General features: G+C 43.4%; 1 protein-coding gene across 1 annotated transcript in view; it reads right to left on the reverse strand.

Moving 5' to 3' along the window:
- cul4b (cullin 4B) overlaps positions 1–20,595 on the reverse strand; it is a 97,104-nt gene that overhangs the window by 12,872 nt on the left and 63,637 nt on the right. Inside the window, exons 12-15 of the mRNA XM_070882665.1 lie at positions 9,938–10,042; positions 8,982–9,092; positions 4,334–4,419; positions 1,793–1,900 (exon numbers count right to left, since the gene is read on the reverse strand). Coding sequence (XP_070738766.1) covers positions 1,793–1,900; positions 4,334–4,419; positions 8,982–9,092; positions 9,938–10,042 — 410 coding nt within the window. The remainder of the gene's footprint in view (positions 1–1,792; positions 1,901–4,333; positions 4,420–8,981; positions 9,093–9,937; positions 10,043–20,595) is intronic.

Consider the following 20,595-nt stretch of genomic DNA (forward strand, 5'->3'; position numbering starts at 1 on the left):
TCTCCAGCCAGATGCAAAAGAAAATTCACTTGTCTGTGAGTGCACAGTATAAAATAGGTCAACCCCAAATGTGGATCCTTTATTTTCCTAAAAATGTCAGATAACCTGATACCAAAATAAAAGTAAAGTACATTGTTAAATTCTGTTCAAAACAGTAATTCTATTCAACCACTTTGAAAATAATTTAATTATACTCATTTAATTTATATCTAAAAAGTCATTTTTAAGCTTCTGCAGATTCCTAACTCAAGCTCAAAGATCACTATTACCTGCAGACTGCCCATCAATTTCTGCCTATTTTTTCTAAGACCTACATTCTGTCCAAATAAATATTATTAAAACACCGAATCAGTGCCAACTAATGAGCAAACTAACAAGTGACACTTCATAAACTAAGATCTATTGATTGCACCCATATCAACATTCCAAATGTTTTTGTTCTATCCATTTATAACATATTTAAATACTCTGGTGTATGTTTAACTAAAGTTGGTGACAAAGCCTGTACTCAATATACCTGAAAAGATAATAATCAAGATAAAGCTGTTCTTGTACTGCAATATATGCGATTAATCTGCATAACGTACTGTTCTTTCCATGTTCTTAATGTGCCATTGCCATGTGTAATCATCAATACAAATATGTGCAGCACAGAATTTTCCCCCCAGGCTCCCTGATGATCCAGTGGGCAATAGAACGAACGGTCAGTACTTTACTGAGTCATACTGACCAGGAGGTGCCAGATTCAATTTTCAGTCTGCACTGATGTAGATGATCTCAGCTGGGGCAGCAATTGGAGTATTACAATGGCCTGAGCTGCCATGATTGCACCTGACCACTATTTTAGTAACGCTAATAGAAAGTGTAGGACAAGATTGCCCTCTCCCTATAGTAATTTGCACTCCAGTCCTTCAACCCATTATCGCTTCTCTTCATTTTCCGCAATTAAGGAGCCAACTGCACCAAGACCTCCATGATGTGTGCGTCAGCAGTCTAGAGTCAGCTCGGCCTCAGTTTTCCTCCGCTATCTCTGCAGTGAAGCATCTGGTTTCTGCTCAACAACTCTCAATATTGCAGCTGAAATCAAACTGCACTGACATCTCACCAATTCTGTGACACCATGCTTTAGTATTCAAAAATGGCTCCCTATTTCAATAAAACTAATATATTTTTAGAATTAATCTTATTAGAACAATCTCAATTTTTATGGGTAGAACCAGTTTTCAAAGAGAACTTATACACAATTGTTTTTTTTTGTGTGCAGTGAATTTGGTGCAAAGCCATCAAAAAGCAATTTGACTATTATTGAAGTATTGTAATGTCAGTAGAAAAGTATAGACAGTTAGTGAACATCCTTGAAATTCAAGTTCGCAAAAATAGAATATAGATTCCCCTCCTCTCTTCCACCCACCTGCCATCCCCTCCTCTATCTCACTGGTAACAAATCTTTGTTTCAACAAGACATTTTCCTCAGTTGCACCCAAGCCATCCACCAACATGCCAAAATGGCCAATTACCCAGTTCGAGGTCTGCCAATATTGCTCTGAAACCATCTGCTAAGGGCGACAGGTGCTGGCAAGGAGGAGGGGGCATAGCAACTTCAGAGAACCACTCCCACCTCTACAACACAAACAAGATGGAAGGGTGCGTAAATTGCAAACGTAAGCATGACTCCAATCACAGCGTTCGCCAGCAACACACAGCATCACCAATACAAAGGATAATTTCATCATCGTCTATGATCTCCATGATTACATTGCCGATGATCAATTTACACTGTTAATACACTAACCTCCAGGGGTAAATGAACTTCCATAGGTACATACGTTGGCCAGTAGCCCATTGTGAGGATGTTTACAGTCAATTCAAGGTTGCCAGGTATATTTTGATTTTGCATGTACTGTGAAAACCAGGAAAAATAAAAGCACTGGATTAAATGGTAAGAAAGGCTTTAAAAGGTTGGTCAAAATCTAAATTTCCTCCAAGGACTTTTGAGATACCTAAAATATAATCATGGTATAGTATATCTATCCTCATCTCTAACATCCTCCAGCCCTACAACCCTCCGAGAACTCTGCATTCCTCCAATTCTGGCCTCTTGTGAATCCCCGATTTCTTCTTCCCCACCATTGTGGCAGTTCCTTCAACTATCATGGCCCCAAGCACGAGAATTCCTCCCTAAATCCCTCTGCCTCTCTCCTCCCTGAAGATGCTTCTTAAAACCTACCTCAACCTGTCCTATAGCTCCTTATGTGGCTCGGTGTCAAATATTATCTGATAACTCTCTTGTGAAGTGCCTTGGGACATTTTACTATGTTGAAGGTGCTATATAAATGCAAGTTGTTGCTGTTGCTATAGTACTAATAAATCAACATGTACTGACAAATTTACAACTGTTACATATTCTATCTAGTATAACATTGTCACAAGGATTTTGTGCCCAAAGGTCTCTTGAGATACAGTGCGCAGCTGTTCGCCAGATCTTCAATTTGGTTGCATCCAAGGCAATGTCTGAACTATGTGGGGAAGCCATGCTTATGTACAAACATATCAGGAACTGTTGAATTGCATGAGAAGCATATGAAGATAATTTGAAATGCATGGGAATAGATTAGATTTTTAATACAATTTGTATCCCCTTAGTTTCTTAACGTACTCTTCTGCTGAATGGAGGGGGTCAGAGTGCATGATGATTTATTTTTTACTTGCATTTTCTAGTACATGTGACTCCTATTCATCTGGACAGATGTTGCAAGTTACAGATCATAAGAGACTGAATTGTAACATCGATGAATTAAGAGCATCACCCAGGAAATTTATTTCACAGCTTTAAGCTTGTTGGCTCAAGGGAAAACTTTTGTTTAAAGTACTGGCACTAATGTATTAATTAAGTCTAGTGACAACACTGCCAATTAATCTCTGTGGTCCCTACAGTACTCATGTTTGTACTAACAGGAATACTCAGGCCTGAATTTTAGTTTCGCCCAACATTAACACCTTTGCCTTCGCCGGATTGTTTGGGGTCCTAATTTTTACGGCATTATTTTAAAACCATGTATGCCAGGGGAGTGGGACTTTTCAGAAGTGGGAGGCTTCTCCTAAAATATATTAAATATAAAATTAGCAAAGATTGGTTACAGTAAAAATAATAATCGGGCTAATATGGAGGCAGCTTAAATGTGTAAGATATGCAAATAAAGTTAAAAATAATTATTTTGGTAAGTAACAGAATTCCAAATTGCACACAAGGTCGTATGTGATGAGGGAAAGCATTATATAAATAAGTATAATATGTAATTACTTCCTACTGCCAGCAAATGGAAACCTAGCTTGACTTACTCTGTGTTAAAGTGATGATTGCAAGGAAGAAAAAAAGGACGAGGGAAGGAAATTAAAAAAATATAATAGGAAGAGTGAGGAAAGAGAATGGGGAAGGGGAGGAAAACGGAGTACGTTAAAAATGGTATTTTAAGATGAGTTTGGATTAGAATCTTGTAGCATAGAAGGGGACCATTTGGCCCACCATGCCTGTGCTGGCTCTTTGAAAGAGCTGCCCAATTTCGTCCCAGACCTCAACTTTCTCCCCATAATCCTGCGTTAGTTCTCTTCAAATACATGTCCAATTTCCTTTTGAAAGTTCCTATGAATTACACCACCCTTCCATGCAGTGCATCATAACAACCTGCTAATTCCTCTTCAGTTCCCCTCTAGTTCTTTTGCCAATTATTTTAAATCTCTGACCGCTGGTTATCGACCCACTTGCCCGAGGAAGCAGTTTTGTATTACTTATTCTATCAAAACCCCTCATAATTTTGAATATCTCTATTAGTTCTCCCCTTAACCATTTCTGCTCTCAGGAGAATAATCAGAGCTTCTTCAATCTCGTCACATAACTGAAGTCACTCATCCCTGGTACCAGCCTGGTAAACCTTCTCTGTACCTTCTCAAAGGCCTTGACATTCTTCCCAAGATGTGGTGTACAGAACTGTACACCATAGTCCAGCTGAGGCCGAACTAATGATTTGTTTAGTATGACTTCCTCTTTTTTTATATTCAGTGTCAGAATGAGGGAATGAAAGAGAGAATACTTTTAACATTACAAGTATTGAGGTAGCACCCCACCTGAACCTTGATGAGATTGATAAAGGAAGGAAGTGGACTAATTAACAATCTAATCATACAGAACCCCTGCACTTGGCCATTGAGGGAGTACAATACACAAAGAAGCTTAAAAAAGTTCCCAGTATATCGTTAGCAATCACAAGAAATACTGCGATGGCAAAAATTCACATATAGAAGCACCACTTTATACATTTAAAATAAAATTTGATACCTGTTTAAACTGGATCATAATATCTTTTGAGAGCTCCATGTCACGAAACATTCCTTCCAGTTTGCTGGTGAATGCAGCTCCACATTCTTTAAAACAAAACCATGGATATTACTATATGGCACCCAACAGCAATAAGCATCTCTTCTTTGAAGTGCAGCATTCATTTGACAATTCCTTTGATAGGGATAATCTGTAGCAAGTTTACTTACACAGCAGATAATGCCCTGGAGTTTCCACTCGGTTGCACTGGTGTTTTTGGATAAACCGTGCAAAGGCTTGTGGAATTTTAAGTGCAAATTACAGTCAGCACATTTCTGTTTCCACAATCTTTTGCACTTGTTGCAGGACTGTCAAAATTAATAAAGATTGGGAGTTTTGCTAATTGCATTTGCTTGCAGGCCTGTGAGGAGGCTCTAAAAATTATGCTGGTTATTTTGGGCGAAGGACCACAACGGGTATGTTTTAAATGGTTTTGGATGTTATTTTTTTTAATTTACCAAGAAATTGATATAACTAGGAAATGGTTCTGTATATTTTTTTTACGTCATTTAAAATCATTTACTCATAGGTGGTGAATTGACACCAATGTTCCCTCTAAGTTGCGTGGTTGTGGAGCTCTCGGTCCCTTGCAGCTCAGGACCAACTTTGTGTGAATGGGCTGCACAGCCTCTGGGACCGAGCACCTAAAACAAATTAGGGGGAACATTGATTGACATTGTATTGTTTGTGATAAATTCATTTTCAGCTGTTTTAATCAAACTGCACCTAGTTACCGCTCTTAAATGTATCAAGGAGCACTTTTTAAAGCAAAAATGTTTTTTTTAAAGTTACATTTTAAAACGTTGCCCGATGGCACTGGTTCAGAGCAGATTTTGCATTCGGCAATCTGCAAATGAGTTTGAGCAGAAACTCGAGAGGGGGAAAAAACACTTCAAAACAACTGCAATTTACGCCAGTTTCGCTGACTATGCCCAAAGCAGAAACACGACCCCAATAATCCATACGGCTGCCAGCAGGTCGAATGTGTACACACTCTTCCTGCAGGAGCCAGTATGTAGCAGTGAGCAATGGGAAACCTGGGCAATTCCCCCTCCCCAATCCAAAGGCACCAAGGTCAATTATAGCATCTCTATTGCTGCCCTAACTGAGATCATCTAACTCAAATGTGAGACTAAACTGGTTTGCATTGCTAAATCTCTAAATGGATAAACACAAGAGGATTCTACTTATTCCAACCAAATTTTCAGACTCTTCACTTCAACATTTTATCAAATGACTTTCTTCCGCTTCCCTGCTCCCATCATCCATTTTGGGGGTGGGAAAGCCCCAACAAAAACTGCTAGCTGACTGGCTAAAAATGCAGTTTCTTTGCCCAAATAGCAAAAGTCCTGGTGACTGACAAGCTCACATACTGAGACCACCTGACATGTTTTTCACCAATTAAACCAGGAAGGGCTGCTGGAAAAATATTTGTGGGTAGCCCCGAAAGCTAGTCAGTACTGCTCAGGTAATCTAGTTTGCAGCATTTGAAGGTTTAAAAACATGGCAAATTACAATAAATATTTTAGTTAAAAGAAAAAAAATACAAGCAGCAGCAACTGGACAAGAGCATTTTTACATGGCAGGTTTTTTTTTTTAAGTCAAAAAAAAGTGGTAATTGAAGATGTGTGTGTTTTAAATAACACTGTTACTTTGAAATGTACAGCAGTTACCATCAAGAAGATTGTTTCTGGAAAATCAAGATGGGTTGCATCTCAACCGAGCCGGAACCAATGTTCTCGTGGGAGAGGGGGTTGCTAGTGCTGTTGGGGAGGGTTTTAAACTAATTTGGCAGGGGGAAGGGCACCAGGATGTAGCATTAGAAAGGAAAAACAAAGTGCACAAAGGATTGGAGAGACAGATACCACTAGAGTAATAAATAGTAAGGTATTAGGTGGGGTCAGGCTAAGAGAATACAAGGCCTAAGAAAACAAGTGCAAAAATTTGGCAGCTTGAGTATAAAGATGGAAACTGTGAGGTTATGCACTTTGGCAGAAAAAAAATCGAAGAGCAAGTTATTATTTAACTAGAGAAAAATTGCAAAATGCTGCAATACAGCCAGACCTGGGGGTCCTGGTGCATGAAACACAAAAGGTTAGTATGCAGGTACAGCAAGTGATCAGGAAGGTCAATGGAATCTTGACCTTTATTGCAAAGGGGATGGAGTATAAAAGCAGGCAAGTCTTGCTACAGTTATACAGAGTACTGGTGAGGCCACACCTGGAATACTGCGTACAGTTTTGGTTTCCACATTTAAGAAAGGATATACTTGCTTTGGAGGTAGTTCAGAGAAGGTTCACTAGGTTGATTCCGGAGATGAGGGGGTTGACTTATGAGTAAAGGTTGAGAAGGTTGGGGGTCAGTAATACTCATTGGAACTCAGAAGAATAAGAGGTGATCTTATCGAAACGTATAAGATTATGAGGGGACTTGATAAGGAGGAAAGGTAGGGCAACTAAAGTCAGAGCTCTCTGGATGAAGAGATAGAGGTAAGATGAAACAGAAAAAGAGCACGTATGACAGATGTCAGGTTGAGAATACAAGTGAGAATTAGGCTGAATATAGAAAGCTCAGAGGGGGAAATGAAAAAGAAAATAACAGGGGCAAAAAGAGATTATGAGAATAGATTGGCAGCTAACATAAAAGGTCATTCAAAAGTCTTCTATAGGCATATATATAGTAAACAGGTAGCAAGAGGAGGGGTGGGGCCGATTAGAGGCCAAAAATGAGATCTACGCATGGAGGCAGAGGGTATAGCTGAGGTACTAAATGAGCACTTGGCATCTGTCTTTACCAAGGAAGATGCTGCCAAAGTCATAGTGAAAGGGGAGGTAGTGGAGATACTGGATGAGATAAAAATTGATAAAGAGGACATACTAGAAAGGCTAGCTGTACTTAAAGTTGATAAGTCACCACGGCCAGATGGGATGCATCCTAGAATGTTGAGGGAAGTTAAGGAGGAAATCATGGAGGTAATGGGCATAATCTTCCAATCCTTCTTTGATACTGGGGTGATGCCAGACAACTGGAGAATTGCAAATGTTTTACTCATGTTTAAAAAAGGGTGTAGGGATAAACCCAGCAACTACAGGCCAGTCAGTTTAACCTCGGTAATGGGGAAGCTTTTAGAAATGACAATCAGGGCCAAAGTTAACAGTCACTTGGACAAGTGTGGATTGATTAAGGAAAGCCAGCACGGATTTGTTAAAGGCAAATTGTTTTTAACCAACTTGATTAAGTGTTCTAATGAGCTAATAGAGAAAAGAAATTGCAGGTCTACGGGGAAAGGGCATGGAGTGGGACCAGCTAAGGACTCTTGCAGTCAATCAGCACAGGCTCGACGGGCCAAATGGCGGCCTTCTGTACTGTAACCATTCTAGGATTCTAAGACTGGGTGTGTATGAAAATAATCCAGTTGATGAAGTATACCATAACCTCCAGAGAACATTTGATAAAGTAGCACACATTAGAATGGGTAAGGAGTTGGTTGAAATCAAATGAGCAAGAGGGTTACCATTAATGGAAGTAGATCTGATTGGAACACAGTTACATGTCGAGCATGGTCATTTATGGTCCACAAGAGGTCTTAAATGGAACCATTCATAAATTCATGGATGATACAAAATGTGTGGAAGATAGTACTTCAGATCAAATTAATAGGTTGCAGGTCAATTTAGATAGTGTATAGTGTTGTGCATGTGAGTTGAGAAAACTTAAGGCATCTTGTGGGGGTGAATGGTTTAAAGTAATGGAACAACAAAAGTTCACACATGGCTGTGTAAGTAAAAAAAGGAAAATACACAACTTTAACTCATTAAATTCTGGTGTTGTTAGCGACGCCCCGATCCCGAGAATTATTGTCCAGCCCGAGTTGCCCTTGAGAAGGTGGTGATAAACTCCCTTCTTCACTCATTCACCTTCGTCATCTCAATACAAAGAACTTACACAAGACCTTATTTTGAATTGCTTCCTCAGTGCTCTGATTAACGCAGCAGCGATTGAGTTGATAAGAGAAGACAAGAAAAAAATATGAATTTTGAAGAAGAAGTGCATGACAAAATTAAAGGAAGGGGGCGTTCCATATGCTGGACAACTTACACCAAAATACCAATGCAATTAATTTATTCATCGTTCATATGCAAGTCCATTGGACCAAAAGTAGCACAGTAACAAATGTGGGTAACCAACTCAAAACGCAAGGTAAGAACATTTTGACACTTTATAAGAGCACACAGATTTATCCATGTACTTAGAATCAAGAGAAATCCTCTTCATGTTGGCCCATGAGGTGACCACAGCACAAGAATAAGGCTTCAAATACCTGGACGTTTACAAGCAATTGACGTACAAGGCAATGAAACACATTCTACTTTTCATGTTGATATACTTTTACTTCAATAACAAATCTTTTCAATTTAGGATTGTGAACTGAAAGGTTAGGTTTTTCTGGTTGCGAAAAATATTTTTGAAACAAACTACAGGGTAATTGTGAACAGAACTGGAAACAGTAACAAATAAAGATAAATATATAAAAACTTAAAAATATATATGTGCCAGGAACTGCAGCACATACTCTATAGCTCAAATATTTTAATAAAAGCAAACTCACCATGTTTCAATTTGGACAGCATTGATTTTTCTGCATCTACTGATGCACTCTTTCCTACTAATAGTCTCTTTGCCAAGTCCTTCTTGTAAAAAGCCTCAAATACATCTTTTCCTGTTTGTTTTGGAAAAAGTAAAAACGTAATCAACGACCTAAAAAGGATTCAAAGGCCTCGGTTCTCCTCCACACTAGAATTTGGAATCCTGCTAATGACCAGAATAAAAATTACATTTATAGTTCTTAGCTGACAAAATGCCCTCCATCACATTATACCAAACATGCTTCTATGAAATTATGACAAACACTTTATCCTTGAAAATTGTTCAACTACATATTTTACAAGGATAAATGAAAATCAGCATTTTGTTGCCAAACTAGAAGATTAGAACCTACTGGAAACTAAAGAATCCTATGATTTCACATCTTCAATTCAATTTGGGACACTCAATGCAAATATAGAGAACACATTTTAGATAACAGAAGTTTGGATCTGTTCCCCCTCCCGTACCTTCATCAATTTTCCTTCCTTCTGAAGACATTCGATTCTTTACTGGGGATCAGTTCCACAGCCAATCACCCTCTGATACCTCACCCAAGTGACCATTCATCATGTATGAGCCCGGACAGTACATGCTGGCAGACAATACAACCACTCTGGGGAGGGGGAAGAGAGAGGGCTGAAGAAAAAACAAAACCTAGGCCAGTTGCATTCTCAACACCCAATTTTTGCAATAAAACCACTGGGTAACGAATAGATGCAGGAACTCTGTAGCATCCAATGACGACTGTCCTGGTTGAGATTAGCTATGGGCAACAAGCCTGTTAACCTGGTCTAAATAGGTCTGTGGTACAGCGGGCTGTGTTTTACCCACCAGGTCAATAGTGGGGCGAGGTGGGGGGAATGCAATCTTTTTTTGTTACGAATTGGCGGTTATTTTAAGAATACTCATTTGACATACCGTAAATGAACCTAAATATTATCATAATTTTATCCAGCATCTTCTCAAGTTCTTCATCAGTAGCCTCTTTGTTGCCAGCTCGAAGTTTTGAATCTACATATTTGGCTGAAACAGAAAAGCACAACACTTTACAAGTTGTTTTCATGTCAAATCAACATTAAATTACACTTACAATCTGGGAAATGTTTACATCGAGTCTACAGTAGAGAAACAGGCCATTAAACCCAATTGGTCTGTGCTGGTGTTTATGCTCCACACGAGCTTCCTCCACCCCTCTTCATCTAACCCCATCAGCATAACCATCTTTTCCTTTCTCCCTCATGTTGGTTTAATTTCCCCTTAAATGCATCCATATTTGCCTCAATTACTCCTTGTGGTAGCGTGTTACACATTTTGACCACTGGGTAAAGTTTCTCCTGAACTCCCTATGGAATGTATTAGTGACTACCTTATATTTACAACCTCTCATTTTGGACTCCCCACAATTGGAAACATCCTCTCTACCCTACCAACCCCTTTCTGAATGTTAAATGCCGATCACGGATCGGTGCTGGGGCCCCAACTATTTACAATCTATATTCATGGCTTGGATGAAGGGACCGAGTGTAATGTAGCCAAGTAAGCTGATGATACAAAGATGGGTGGAAAAGCAAGTTGTGAGAAGGACACAAAGAATCTGCAAAGGGATATAGACAGACTAAGTGAGTGGGCAAACATTTGGCAGATGGAGCATAATGTGGGCAAGTGTGAGGTTATCCACTTTGGCAGGAAAAATAAAAAAGCGAATTATTTAAATACAGAGAGATTACAAAATGCTACAGTACAGAGGAACCTGGGGGTATTTTTGCATGAAACACAAAAAGTTAGTATGCAGGTACAGCAAGTAATCAGGAAGGCAAATGGAATGTTCGCCTTTATTGCAAGGGGGATGGAGTATAAAAGCAGAGAAGTCCTGCTACAACGGTACAGAGTACTGGTGAGACCACACCTAGAGTACTGTGTACAGTTTTGGTCTCCTTATTTAGGGCTCAATTTTCCCCAAGCCCGTTTTCTGGCTTATTGCCAATGTTGCGCCGCTTATTTACATCAAGAAACGCGCGAGAAAAACTTGTCCGCAGTTTGTGCTGTAATCTGGAGCCGTGCAGAGTGGTCAGTCACCTTGGGGGGTGAAGCCTGTGGTCTGCGCTGGAAAAAGGAGCCAGGCCTTCTCTGCACGTGCGGGGGGGAAAAAAATTGACCACCTTGATGTCGCTGAAATGGCCGCGCATGCGCAGTAGAGCTTTGAGTTGGCAATCGGCCATTTTTAAAGAGCAACTTGTGTGTGTGCCAGAAGGAGTGCTGTGTTTTGAAAAATCAAAACTGCATGCAGAAGCAGTGCTGTGTGTCAGAGCATTTGAAAAAGTGCCGTGTGTTTGAAAGAGCATTTGAAAAAGCAGCCGCAGCAGTACAAGATGCAACGCGGACCAAGGATAAAGAATTTCTTGCTGGAAGAAGTTACTGTGATGAGAACAGATGGCTGGAGCTGGACACCAGCAGAGGTCACATAAAAGTTCCACCAAAAGAAATGAAGAAATGCTGGAGCCAAGTAGCAGAAGATTACTGCGCAGTGGTGAACACCACAAGATCTGGAAGCCAGTGTAAAAAGAAATGGCAGGACCTTGGTCAAGTAGTTAGTGTAAGCAATATTTTCATTTATTCAATGCAATTGTAAATGTGACCAGCTGTATATGTCCCACTCAGCAGAAAGACATCCTCGTTAAAAAGTTGCATTTTCATCTTTGCAGAGGAAATTGGCCCACAACAAAAGGGAAAGAACTCAAACAGGAGGAGGCCCGCCAAATCTGCACCCACTGACACCTTTGGAAGAGAGGGGTGCAGCTTTGATGGGTCCTGCCTGGAGAAAAACACTCAGTACTACATAAGAACATAAGAATTAGGAACAGGAGTAGGCCATCTAGCCCCTCGAGCCTGCTCCGCCACTCAACAAGATCATGGCTGATCTGGCCGTGGACTCAGCTCCACTTACCCACCCGTTCCCCATAACCCTAATTCCCTTATTGGTTAAAAATCTATCTATCTGTGATTTGAATACATTCAATGAGCTAGCCTCAAATGCTTCCCTGGGCAGAGAATTCCACAGGTTCACAACCCTCTGGGAGAAGAAATTCCTTCTCAACTCAGTTTTAAATTGGCTCCCCCGTATTTTAAGGCTGTGCCCCCTAGTTCCAGTCTCCCCGGCCAGTGGAAACAACGTCTCTGCCTCGATCTTGTCTATCCCTTTCATGATTTTAAATGTTTCTATAAGATCACCCCTCATCCTTCTGAACTCCAACGAGTAAAGACCCAGTCTACTCAATCTATCATCACAAGGTAACCCTCTCATCTCCGGAATCAGCCTAGTGAATAGTCTCTGTACCCCCTCCAAAACTAGTATATCCTTCCTTAAGTAAGGTGACCAAAACTGCACGCAGTACTCCAGGTGCGGCCTCACCAATACCCTGTACAGTTGCAGCAGGACCTCCCTGCTTTTGTACTCCATCCCTCTCGCAATGAAGGCCAACATGCCATTCGCCTTCCTGATTACCTGCTGCACCTGCAAACTAACTTTTTGGGATTCATGCACAAGGACTCCCAGGTCCCTCTGCACCACAGCATGTTGTAATTTCTCCCCATTCAAATAATATTCCCTTTTACTGTTTTTTTTCCCAAGGTGGATGATCTCACATTTTCAGACATTGTATTCCATCTGCCAAACCTTAGCCCATTCGCTTAACCTATCTAAATCTCTTTGCAGCCTCTGTGTCCTCTACACAACACGCTTTCCCACTAATCTTCATCTATGTATATTGTAAACAGTTGTGGTCCCAGCATCGATTTTTGACGAGGTGTCGCTCACAGCACCTTCCGTGACAAGTGGCTTGAGTGCTGGTGGGACATTCCATGGTTTCCCAGATCCGAGGTTGTGGGTCCCAGTAGTGGGGTGCAGCAAGTCACACCCAGGGTCCCAGTGGGATGCAGCGAGGCAGGCCCACTGTGAGGGGAAGGAGAACTCGATCACACTCTCCTGAGATGCAGGATGTAACAGACGTGGTTCAGATGATGTAATTGAGTGCGGAGAGCATTGACTTTACCCGATCACTTCTGGACACCATCAGTGTGGTGAGTGATGAGGTAGCAGGACTGTCGACGGAAGTAACAACACTCGCCAGGACCATCAGTGAGGGAATAGTGTCCATGTGGGAGGGAATATCGAGGTAGTGCAAACCACATCAATGGCCATGAGGGAGGGAATGTCAGAGGCAGTACAGGCCATCAGGGAGGGAATGTTTCAGTCTGCTGAGACACTATCAGGGTGCATGAGGGATGGCATGTGTAAGTTAGCTGCTGCAATAAGGGAACACGCCCAGATCCCGAGCCCATTGACAGAATCAACTGCTACTCTCACTGCAATCCCCAGACCAGCCTCTAAAGAGCCAAAGCCAGGCCTTCCACATTACCATCTGACCACCACCCCCCCACCCCCCACCCCGCTCCCAATCAAGAAGTGCACATTACCCGAGATGTTAGAAGGAATAAGCTTGGTACCAAGCCCAAAATCACTGCACCACTGCCTGTGGGCAGGGGTGGTGGAGAGTGCAAGACCAAGCGCATCGGGCGGTCTTAGACTAAGGGGGATGAGAGACGGGTGCAGCCTTGCTTTGCTTCGGTTGTTGATGTTACTGTTGTAACTATTCTCAAATTAAAAGTTTCTTGTACGTTATGTAAATGTACAAGTTTATAAGTGATCTTCGAGTCATATTAAAGTACAGTTTGATACAAGAGTAATTTTATTAAAGTTAAGTTAAGTACATTGCAAATTTTTGACATTGTCACTATTGCCCCCATACTTAAAAGTTAAAACTTTCAAAGAAGCTCAAGACGGCAGGAAAGCAGACAGCACAGGTTCGCAGTTCTCTCTCCCCAAGGTCTGTATGGAGGGACCATACCCAAAGGTCTTATATCATCTCTCTCCCTCCATCCCCCTCTCCATGAGTCTTGTGATCTCTCGCTCTCTCTCTCTCTCTCTCTCTCTCTTCCCCCCACCCCCGCTCTCCCCGGGTATCAAGCCTTCAGATCAGCTGTCTGTGACCCTCTCCGGTCCCAGAGTGAGGTGCCTTCCTGGTCCGCTGTGGGCCCCCGAGTGTGTGCCGGTCAGTTTGCTCCCTCCCCTGCTGAGCCTCAGGTTCAGAGTGCGTGCCAGTCCAGGTCCGCTCCGTTTCCCGCACCGAGCCCAGGCGAAATGGCCTCCAATTTACTGACCTGCGCCGATTTCTTTAACGCTCCATAAGGGTTTTCTTGAGAGGCCACATACACTGGCCTAAGTAGAAATGGAGTAACTATCAGCTGGCCAAAGTTCCCTAACTGGTCAAAATTGGCGTAGGTGGCTGGTTCCTCCCCCTTTTGAGGAAAAAAAAACTTACCTAAAAAAAAAGTAAATGAGTTACGCTGGTGCAAATTGATTGGGGAAACTGGGGATTTTTAAGTTAGGCCAGAAAAAGCAGCTTGCTCCCCAAAAAACAGAGCAAATACTGGAGGAAATTGAGCCCTTGAGGGATATACTTGCATTGGAGGCAGTTCAGAGAACATAAGAACATAATAGGAGCAGGAGTAGCTACCTGGCCCTTAAGCCTGCTCCGCCATTTAATAAGATCATGGCTGATCTGATCATGGACTCAGCTCTACTTCCCTGTCCACTCCCCATAACCCTTTATTCCCTTAGCGCTAAAAAATCTGTCTATCTCCACCTTAAATATATTTAATGGCCCAGCCTCCACAGCTCTCTAAGGCAGAGAATTCCAGATTCACAACCCTCAGAAGAAATTCCTTCTTATCTCAGTATTAAATGGGCGGCCCCTTATTCTGAGACTATGTCCCCTAGTTTAAGTTTCCCCTATGAGTGGAAATATACCACCTTGTCGAGCCCCCTCATTATTTTATATGTTTCGATAAGATCACCTCTCATTCTTCTGAACTCCAATGAGTATCGGCCCAACTTACTCAACCTATCTTCATAAGTCACACCCTCATCTGCGGAATCAACCTAGTGAACCTCCTCTGAACAGCCTCCAGTACAAGTATATCCTTCCTTAAATACAGAGACCAAAACTGTACACAGTACTCGAGGTGTGGCCTCACCAATACCCTGTACAGTTGTAGCAGGACTTCTCTACTTTTATACTCTATCCCCCTTGCAATAAAGGCCAATATTCCATGTGCTTTCCTGATTACTTGCTGTACCTGAATACTAACTTTTTGTGTTTCAAACACAAGGACCCCGAGGTCCCCCTGTCCTGCAGCACTTTTTCTTTATTTAAATTATAATTTGCTTTTCTATTTGTTTTGTCAAAGTGGATAACCTCACATTTTCCCCACATTATACGCCATCTGCCAATTTTTTTCCTACTCACGTAGCCTGTCTATATCCCTTTGCAGATTTTTGTGTGTCCTGCTCACAATTTGCTTTCCCACCCATCTTTATATCATCAGCAAACGTGGCGACATTACACTCGGTCCCTTCATCCAAGTCATCAATATAGTTTGCAAATAGTTGAGGCCCCAGCACCGATCACTGCAGCACCGCACAAGTCAGGATTTGCCAACCGGAAAAGAACATAAGAAATAGGAGCAGGAGTTGGCCATACGGCCCCCACCAAGCCTGCTCCGCTATTTAATACGATCATGGCTGATCCGATCATGGACTCGGGTCCACTTCCCTGCCTGCTCTCCATAACCCCTTATTCCCTTATCGTTTAAGAAACTGTTTATTTCTGTCTGAAATTTATTCAATGTCCCAACTTCCACAGCTCAGACAGCAAATTCCACAGATCCACAACCCTCAGAAGAAATTTCTGATCTCAGTTTTAAATCGGCAGCACCTTATTCTAAGATTATGCCCTCTAGTTCTAGTCTCACCTATCAGTGGAAACATCCTCTCTGCATCCACCTTGTCAAGCCCCCTCATAATCTTGTACGTTTCGTTAAGATCACCTCTCATTCTTCTGAATTCCAATGAGTAGTACAGGCCCAACCTATTCAACCTTTCCTCAGGCGGGGAGAGACGGGGGGGAGGGAGAGACGGGGGGAGGGGGGGGGGAGGGAGTGGGAGAGACCGGGGGGGGAAGAGGGAGAGACAGAAACGGGGAGGGGGGGGGGGAAGTGGAGAAGAGATGGGAGGTGGTTTGGGGGGGGAGGAAGGAATGGAGGAGGAGGAGGAGAGTTGGGAGGTGGTTTGGGGGGGGGGGGGGGGGGGGAGAGGAGGAGGAGGAGGAGAGACAGGAAAGGGGGGCGGGGTGGGGGTGGGGACACGGGAAGGGGGCACACAGCAGGGGGATGGACACAGCGAGAGTAGAGTCAGCATGCATTTATGAAGGGGATGTCATGTTTGACAAATTTGCTAGAATTCTTTGAGGATGTAACGAACAGGGTGGATAAAGGGGGACCAGTAGATGTGGTGTATTTGGATTTCCAGAAGGCATTCGATAAGATGCCACATAAAAAGTTACTGCACAAGATAAAAGTTCACGGGGTTGGGGGTAATATATTAGCATGTATAGAGGATTGGCTAACGAACAGAAAACAGAGTAGGGATAAATGGGTCATTCTCGGGTTGGCAATCAGTAACCAGTGGGATGCTACAGGGATCAGTGCTGGGACCCCAACTATTTACAATCTATATTAACGACTTGGAGGAAGGGACAGAGTGCAACCGTAGCCAAGTTTGCAGACGATACAAAGATGGGTTATGGAGAACGGGCAGGTAAGTGGACCAGAGTCCATGATCGGATCAGCCATGATCGTATTAAATGGCGGAGCAGGCTCGAGGGTCCGTATGGCCTACTCCTGCTCCTATCTCTTAGGTTGTTATGCCCTTTTACCTCCTCCCTTCCCACTATCCAGGGCTCCCAAATACTCCTTCCAGGTGAAGCAGCGATTTACATGCACTTCTTTCAATTTAGTATACTGTAGGCCTTTGCTGCTCACGATGTGGTCTCCTCTACATTGGGTGACTGCTTTGCGGAGCACCTCCGTTCAGTCCGAAAGTGTGACCCTGAGCTTCCGGTCACCTGCCACTTTAATTCTCCACTACATTCCCACTCTAACCTCAGTCTCCAACACTGCTCCAACAAGGTTCAACACAAGCTCAAGGAACAGCACATCCTCTTTCGTTTCGGCACTTCACAACCTTCTGGACTCAACACCGAGTTTCAAAATTTCAGAGCGTAACCGCTGCCAATCTTTGGCTCCCTCTCTCCCTTCCCCCCTCCCTCCGCCCGCCCCAATCAGCCCCACTCAGAGCAGTTTCTTTTTTTTTCTCCTGGTCTCGAATGGCAGTTGGTCATTCATCATCATCAAAGGCAGTCCCTCGAAATGAGGATGACTTACTTCCACGCCAAAAAAGGATGAGTTCACAGGTGTTTCAATGAAGGACCTAATATTTCAGGTCCCGAACTACATCCTGAAGGATGGAAGATGCCTGTGCGTGGATGATTTTTTTTTTTTAAAACATGTGGTGGCCGTTGCACCACACAGCCACCACACAGGCTTGACAGAGCTAGGCCTTTATCCAGTGACAAGGATTAACCAAGACGACTGGAGACCTGCTCTGCTGCATGGACCTAGTGCGCACTGGCCTGTGCTGCCAGTTGGTCATTATCCCACCATTCACACTCTATCTTGACGAATGTTTTTCCAACTCCAAGCATGACCATTTGAATTAGGACCATTATCCCTTTTGTCTCTCTAATCTCTCCTGTCGTCCAATCCATCACAGACCTTCCCTTTTGTTCTTTCTTCCCCTCGCCCCTTCAGTGCTCATTAAGAATCTATTCTTTCTGAACACTCTCCAGTTCTGACTAAGGGTCATCGACCCGAAACATTAGCTCTGCTTTCTCTCCACAGATGCTGCCTGACCTGCTGAGATTTCCAGGATACACTGGGAGATAGGAAAAGAATAGCACAGTCAGGCAAGAGAGGGTGCAATGGGGTGGGGAGAAATGAAGAAAAGGTAGGCTAAGAATGATAGATTGGGAAGAGAGTTTGGATCTTCAAACTCACCATGATCTGCTGGGAACTCAACATCCAGGGGTATTCAGCATTTAGTAAGGATAGACAGAAAGGAAAAGGAGGTGGGGTGATGTTGCTGGTTAAAGAGGAAATTAATGCAATAGTAAGGAAGGACATTAGCCTGGATGATGTGGAATCGGTCTGGGTGGAGCTACGGAATTCTAAAGGGCAGAAAACACTAGTGGGAGTTGTGTACAGACCACCAAACAGTAGTAGTGAGGTTGGGGACAGCATCAAACAAGAAATAAGGGATGTGTGCAATAAAGGTACAGCAGTTATCATGGGCAACATTAATCTACATATTGATTGGGCTAACCAAACTGGTAGCAATGCGGTGGAGGAGGATTTCCTGGAGTGTATTAGAGATGGTTTTCTAGACCAATATGTCGAGGAACCAACTAGAGAGCTGGCCATCCTAGACTGGGTGATGTGTAATGAGAAGGGTCTAATTAGCAATCTTGTTGTGCGAGGCCCCTTGGGGAAGAGTGAGCATAGAATTCTTTATTAAGATGGAGAGTGACACAGTTAATTCGGAAACTAGGGTCCTGAACTTAAGGAAAGGTAACTTCAACGGTATGAGGCGTGAATTGGCTAGAATAGACTGGCAAAGGATACTAAAAGGGTTGACGGTGGATAAGCAATGGCAAACATTTAAAGATCACATGGATGAACTTCAGCAATTGTACATCCCTGTCTGGATTAAAAATAAAACGGGGAAGGTGGCTCAACCATGGCTAACAAGGGAAATTAAGGATAGTGTTAAAGCCAAGGAAGAGGCATATAATTTGGCTAGAAAAAGCAACAAACCTGAGGACTGGAAGAAATTTAGAAGTCAACAGAGGAAGACTAAGGGTTTAATTAGGAGGGGGAAAATAGAGTATGAAAGGAAGCTTGCAGGGAACATAAAAACTGAATGCAAAAGCTTCTATAAATATGTGAAGAGAAAAAGATTAGTGAAGACAAACGTAGGTCCCTTGCAGTCGGATTCAGGTAAATTGATAATGGGGAACAAAGAAATGGCAGACCAATTGAACAAATACTTCGGTTCTGCCTTCATGAAGGAAGACACAAATAACTTTCCGAATGTACTAGGGGACAGTAGGTCTAGTGAGAAGGAGGAATTGAAGGATATCCTTATCAGGCAGGAAATTGTGTTAGGGAAAATGATGGGATTGAAGGCCGATAAATCCCCGGAGCCTGATAGTCTGCATCCCAGAGTACTTAAGGAAGTGGCCATAGAAATAGTGGATGCATTGGTGATCATTTTCCAACAGTCTATTGGCCCCAAGTTTCCACATGATTTGCTCCTGATTTTTTAAGAGCAACTGGTGTAGAACGGAGTATCTTAGAAATCGGAATTCTCGTCATTTAGTTTGCTCCAGTTCTAGTCAGTTAGAACAGTTTCACTTTGGAACAGAATTTTTTTTTCAAAAGGGGGCGTGTCCGGCCACTTACGCCTGTTTTCAAAGTTTCGTCAGTGAAAACTTACTCCAAACTAACTTAGAATGGAGTAAGTAAAGATTTTTGTACGCTCGAAAAAACCTTGTCTACACTTTAGAAAATCAGGCGTAGGTTACAAATCAGGCGTAGGGAATGGGGGTGGGGGGTTTAAAAGGGAAGTTTACAAACATTAAACACTTCAGTTTTACAAATAAAGAGCCATCATCAATAATAAATGATAAATACATCAATAAATCAATCAAAAAAAAAATAAGCAATAATAATAATTTTTTTTTAAATCAATAAATAAAACATTTTCTACTTACCGACTGCAGCACCGGGAGCCCTCCAACAGCGTGCTGGGATGCCCCCCCCCCCAGTGTGTCTCTGTCAGTGTCTCCATCGCTCTGTCTGTCTCTCTCATTCTCTGTCTGTCAGTGTGGGGAGGGGGAGGAGGGGGGTAGAGGGAGAGAGGGGGGGAGCAGAGGGAGGGGGGCAGAAAGGAGATGGGGGGAGGGGGCAGAAAGGAGATGGGGGGAGGGGGCAGAAAGGAGATGGGGGGAGGGGGCAGAAAGGAGATGGGGGGAGGGGGCAGAAAGGAGATGGGGGGAGGGGGCAGAAAGGAGATGGGGGGAGGGGGCAGAAAGGAGATGGGGGGAGGGGGCAGAAAGGAGATGGGGGGAGGGGGCAGAAAGGAGATGGGGGGAGGGGGCAGAAAGGAGATGGGGGGAGGGGGCAGAAAGGAGATGGGGGGAGGGGGCAGAAAGGAGATGGGGGGAGGGGGCAGAAAGGAGATGGGGGGAGGGGGCAGAAAGGAGATGGGGGGAGGGGGCAGAAAGGAGATGGGGGGAGGGGGCAGAAAGGAGATGGGGGGAGGGGGCAGAAAGGAGATGGGGGAGGGGGCAGAAAGGAGATGGGGGGAGGGGGCAGAAAGGAGATGGGGGGAGGGGGCAGAAAGGAGATGGGGGGAGGGGGCAGAAAGGAGATGGGGGGAGGGGGCAGAAAGGAGATGGGGGGAGGGGGGCAGAAAGGAGATGGGGGAGGGGGCAGAAAGGAGATGGGGGGAGGGGGCAGAAAGGAGATGGGGGGAGGGGGCAGAAAGGAGATGGGGGGAG

The sequence above is a fragment of the Pristiophorus japonicus genome, chromosome 6, assembly GCF_044704955.1.
Source record: "Pristiophorus japonicus isolate sPriJap1 chromosome 6, sPriJap1.hap1, whole genome shotgun sequence".
Lineage (NCBI taxonomy): Eukaryota > Metazoa > Chordata > Chondrichthyes > Pristiophoridae > Pristiophorus > Pristiophorus japonicus.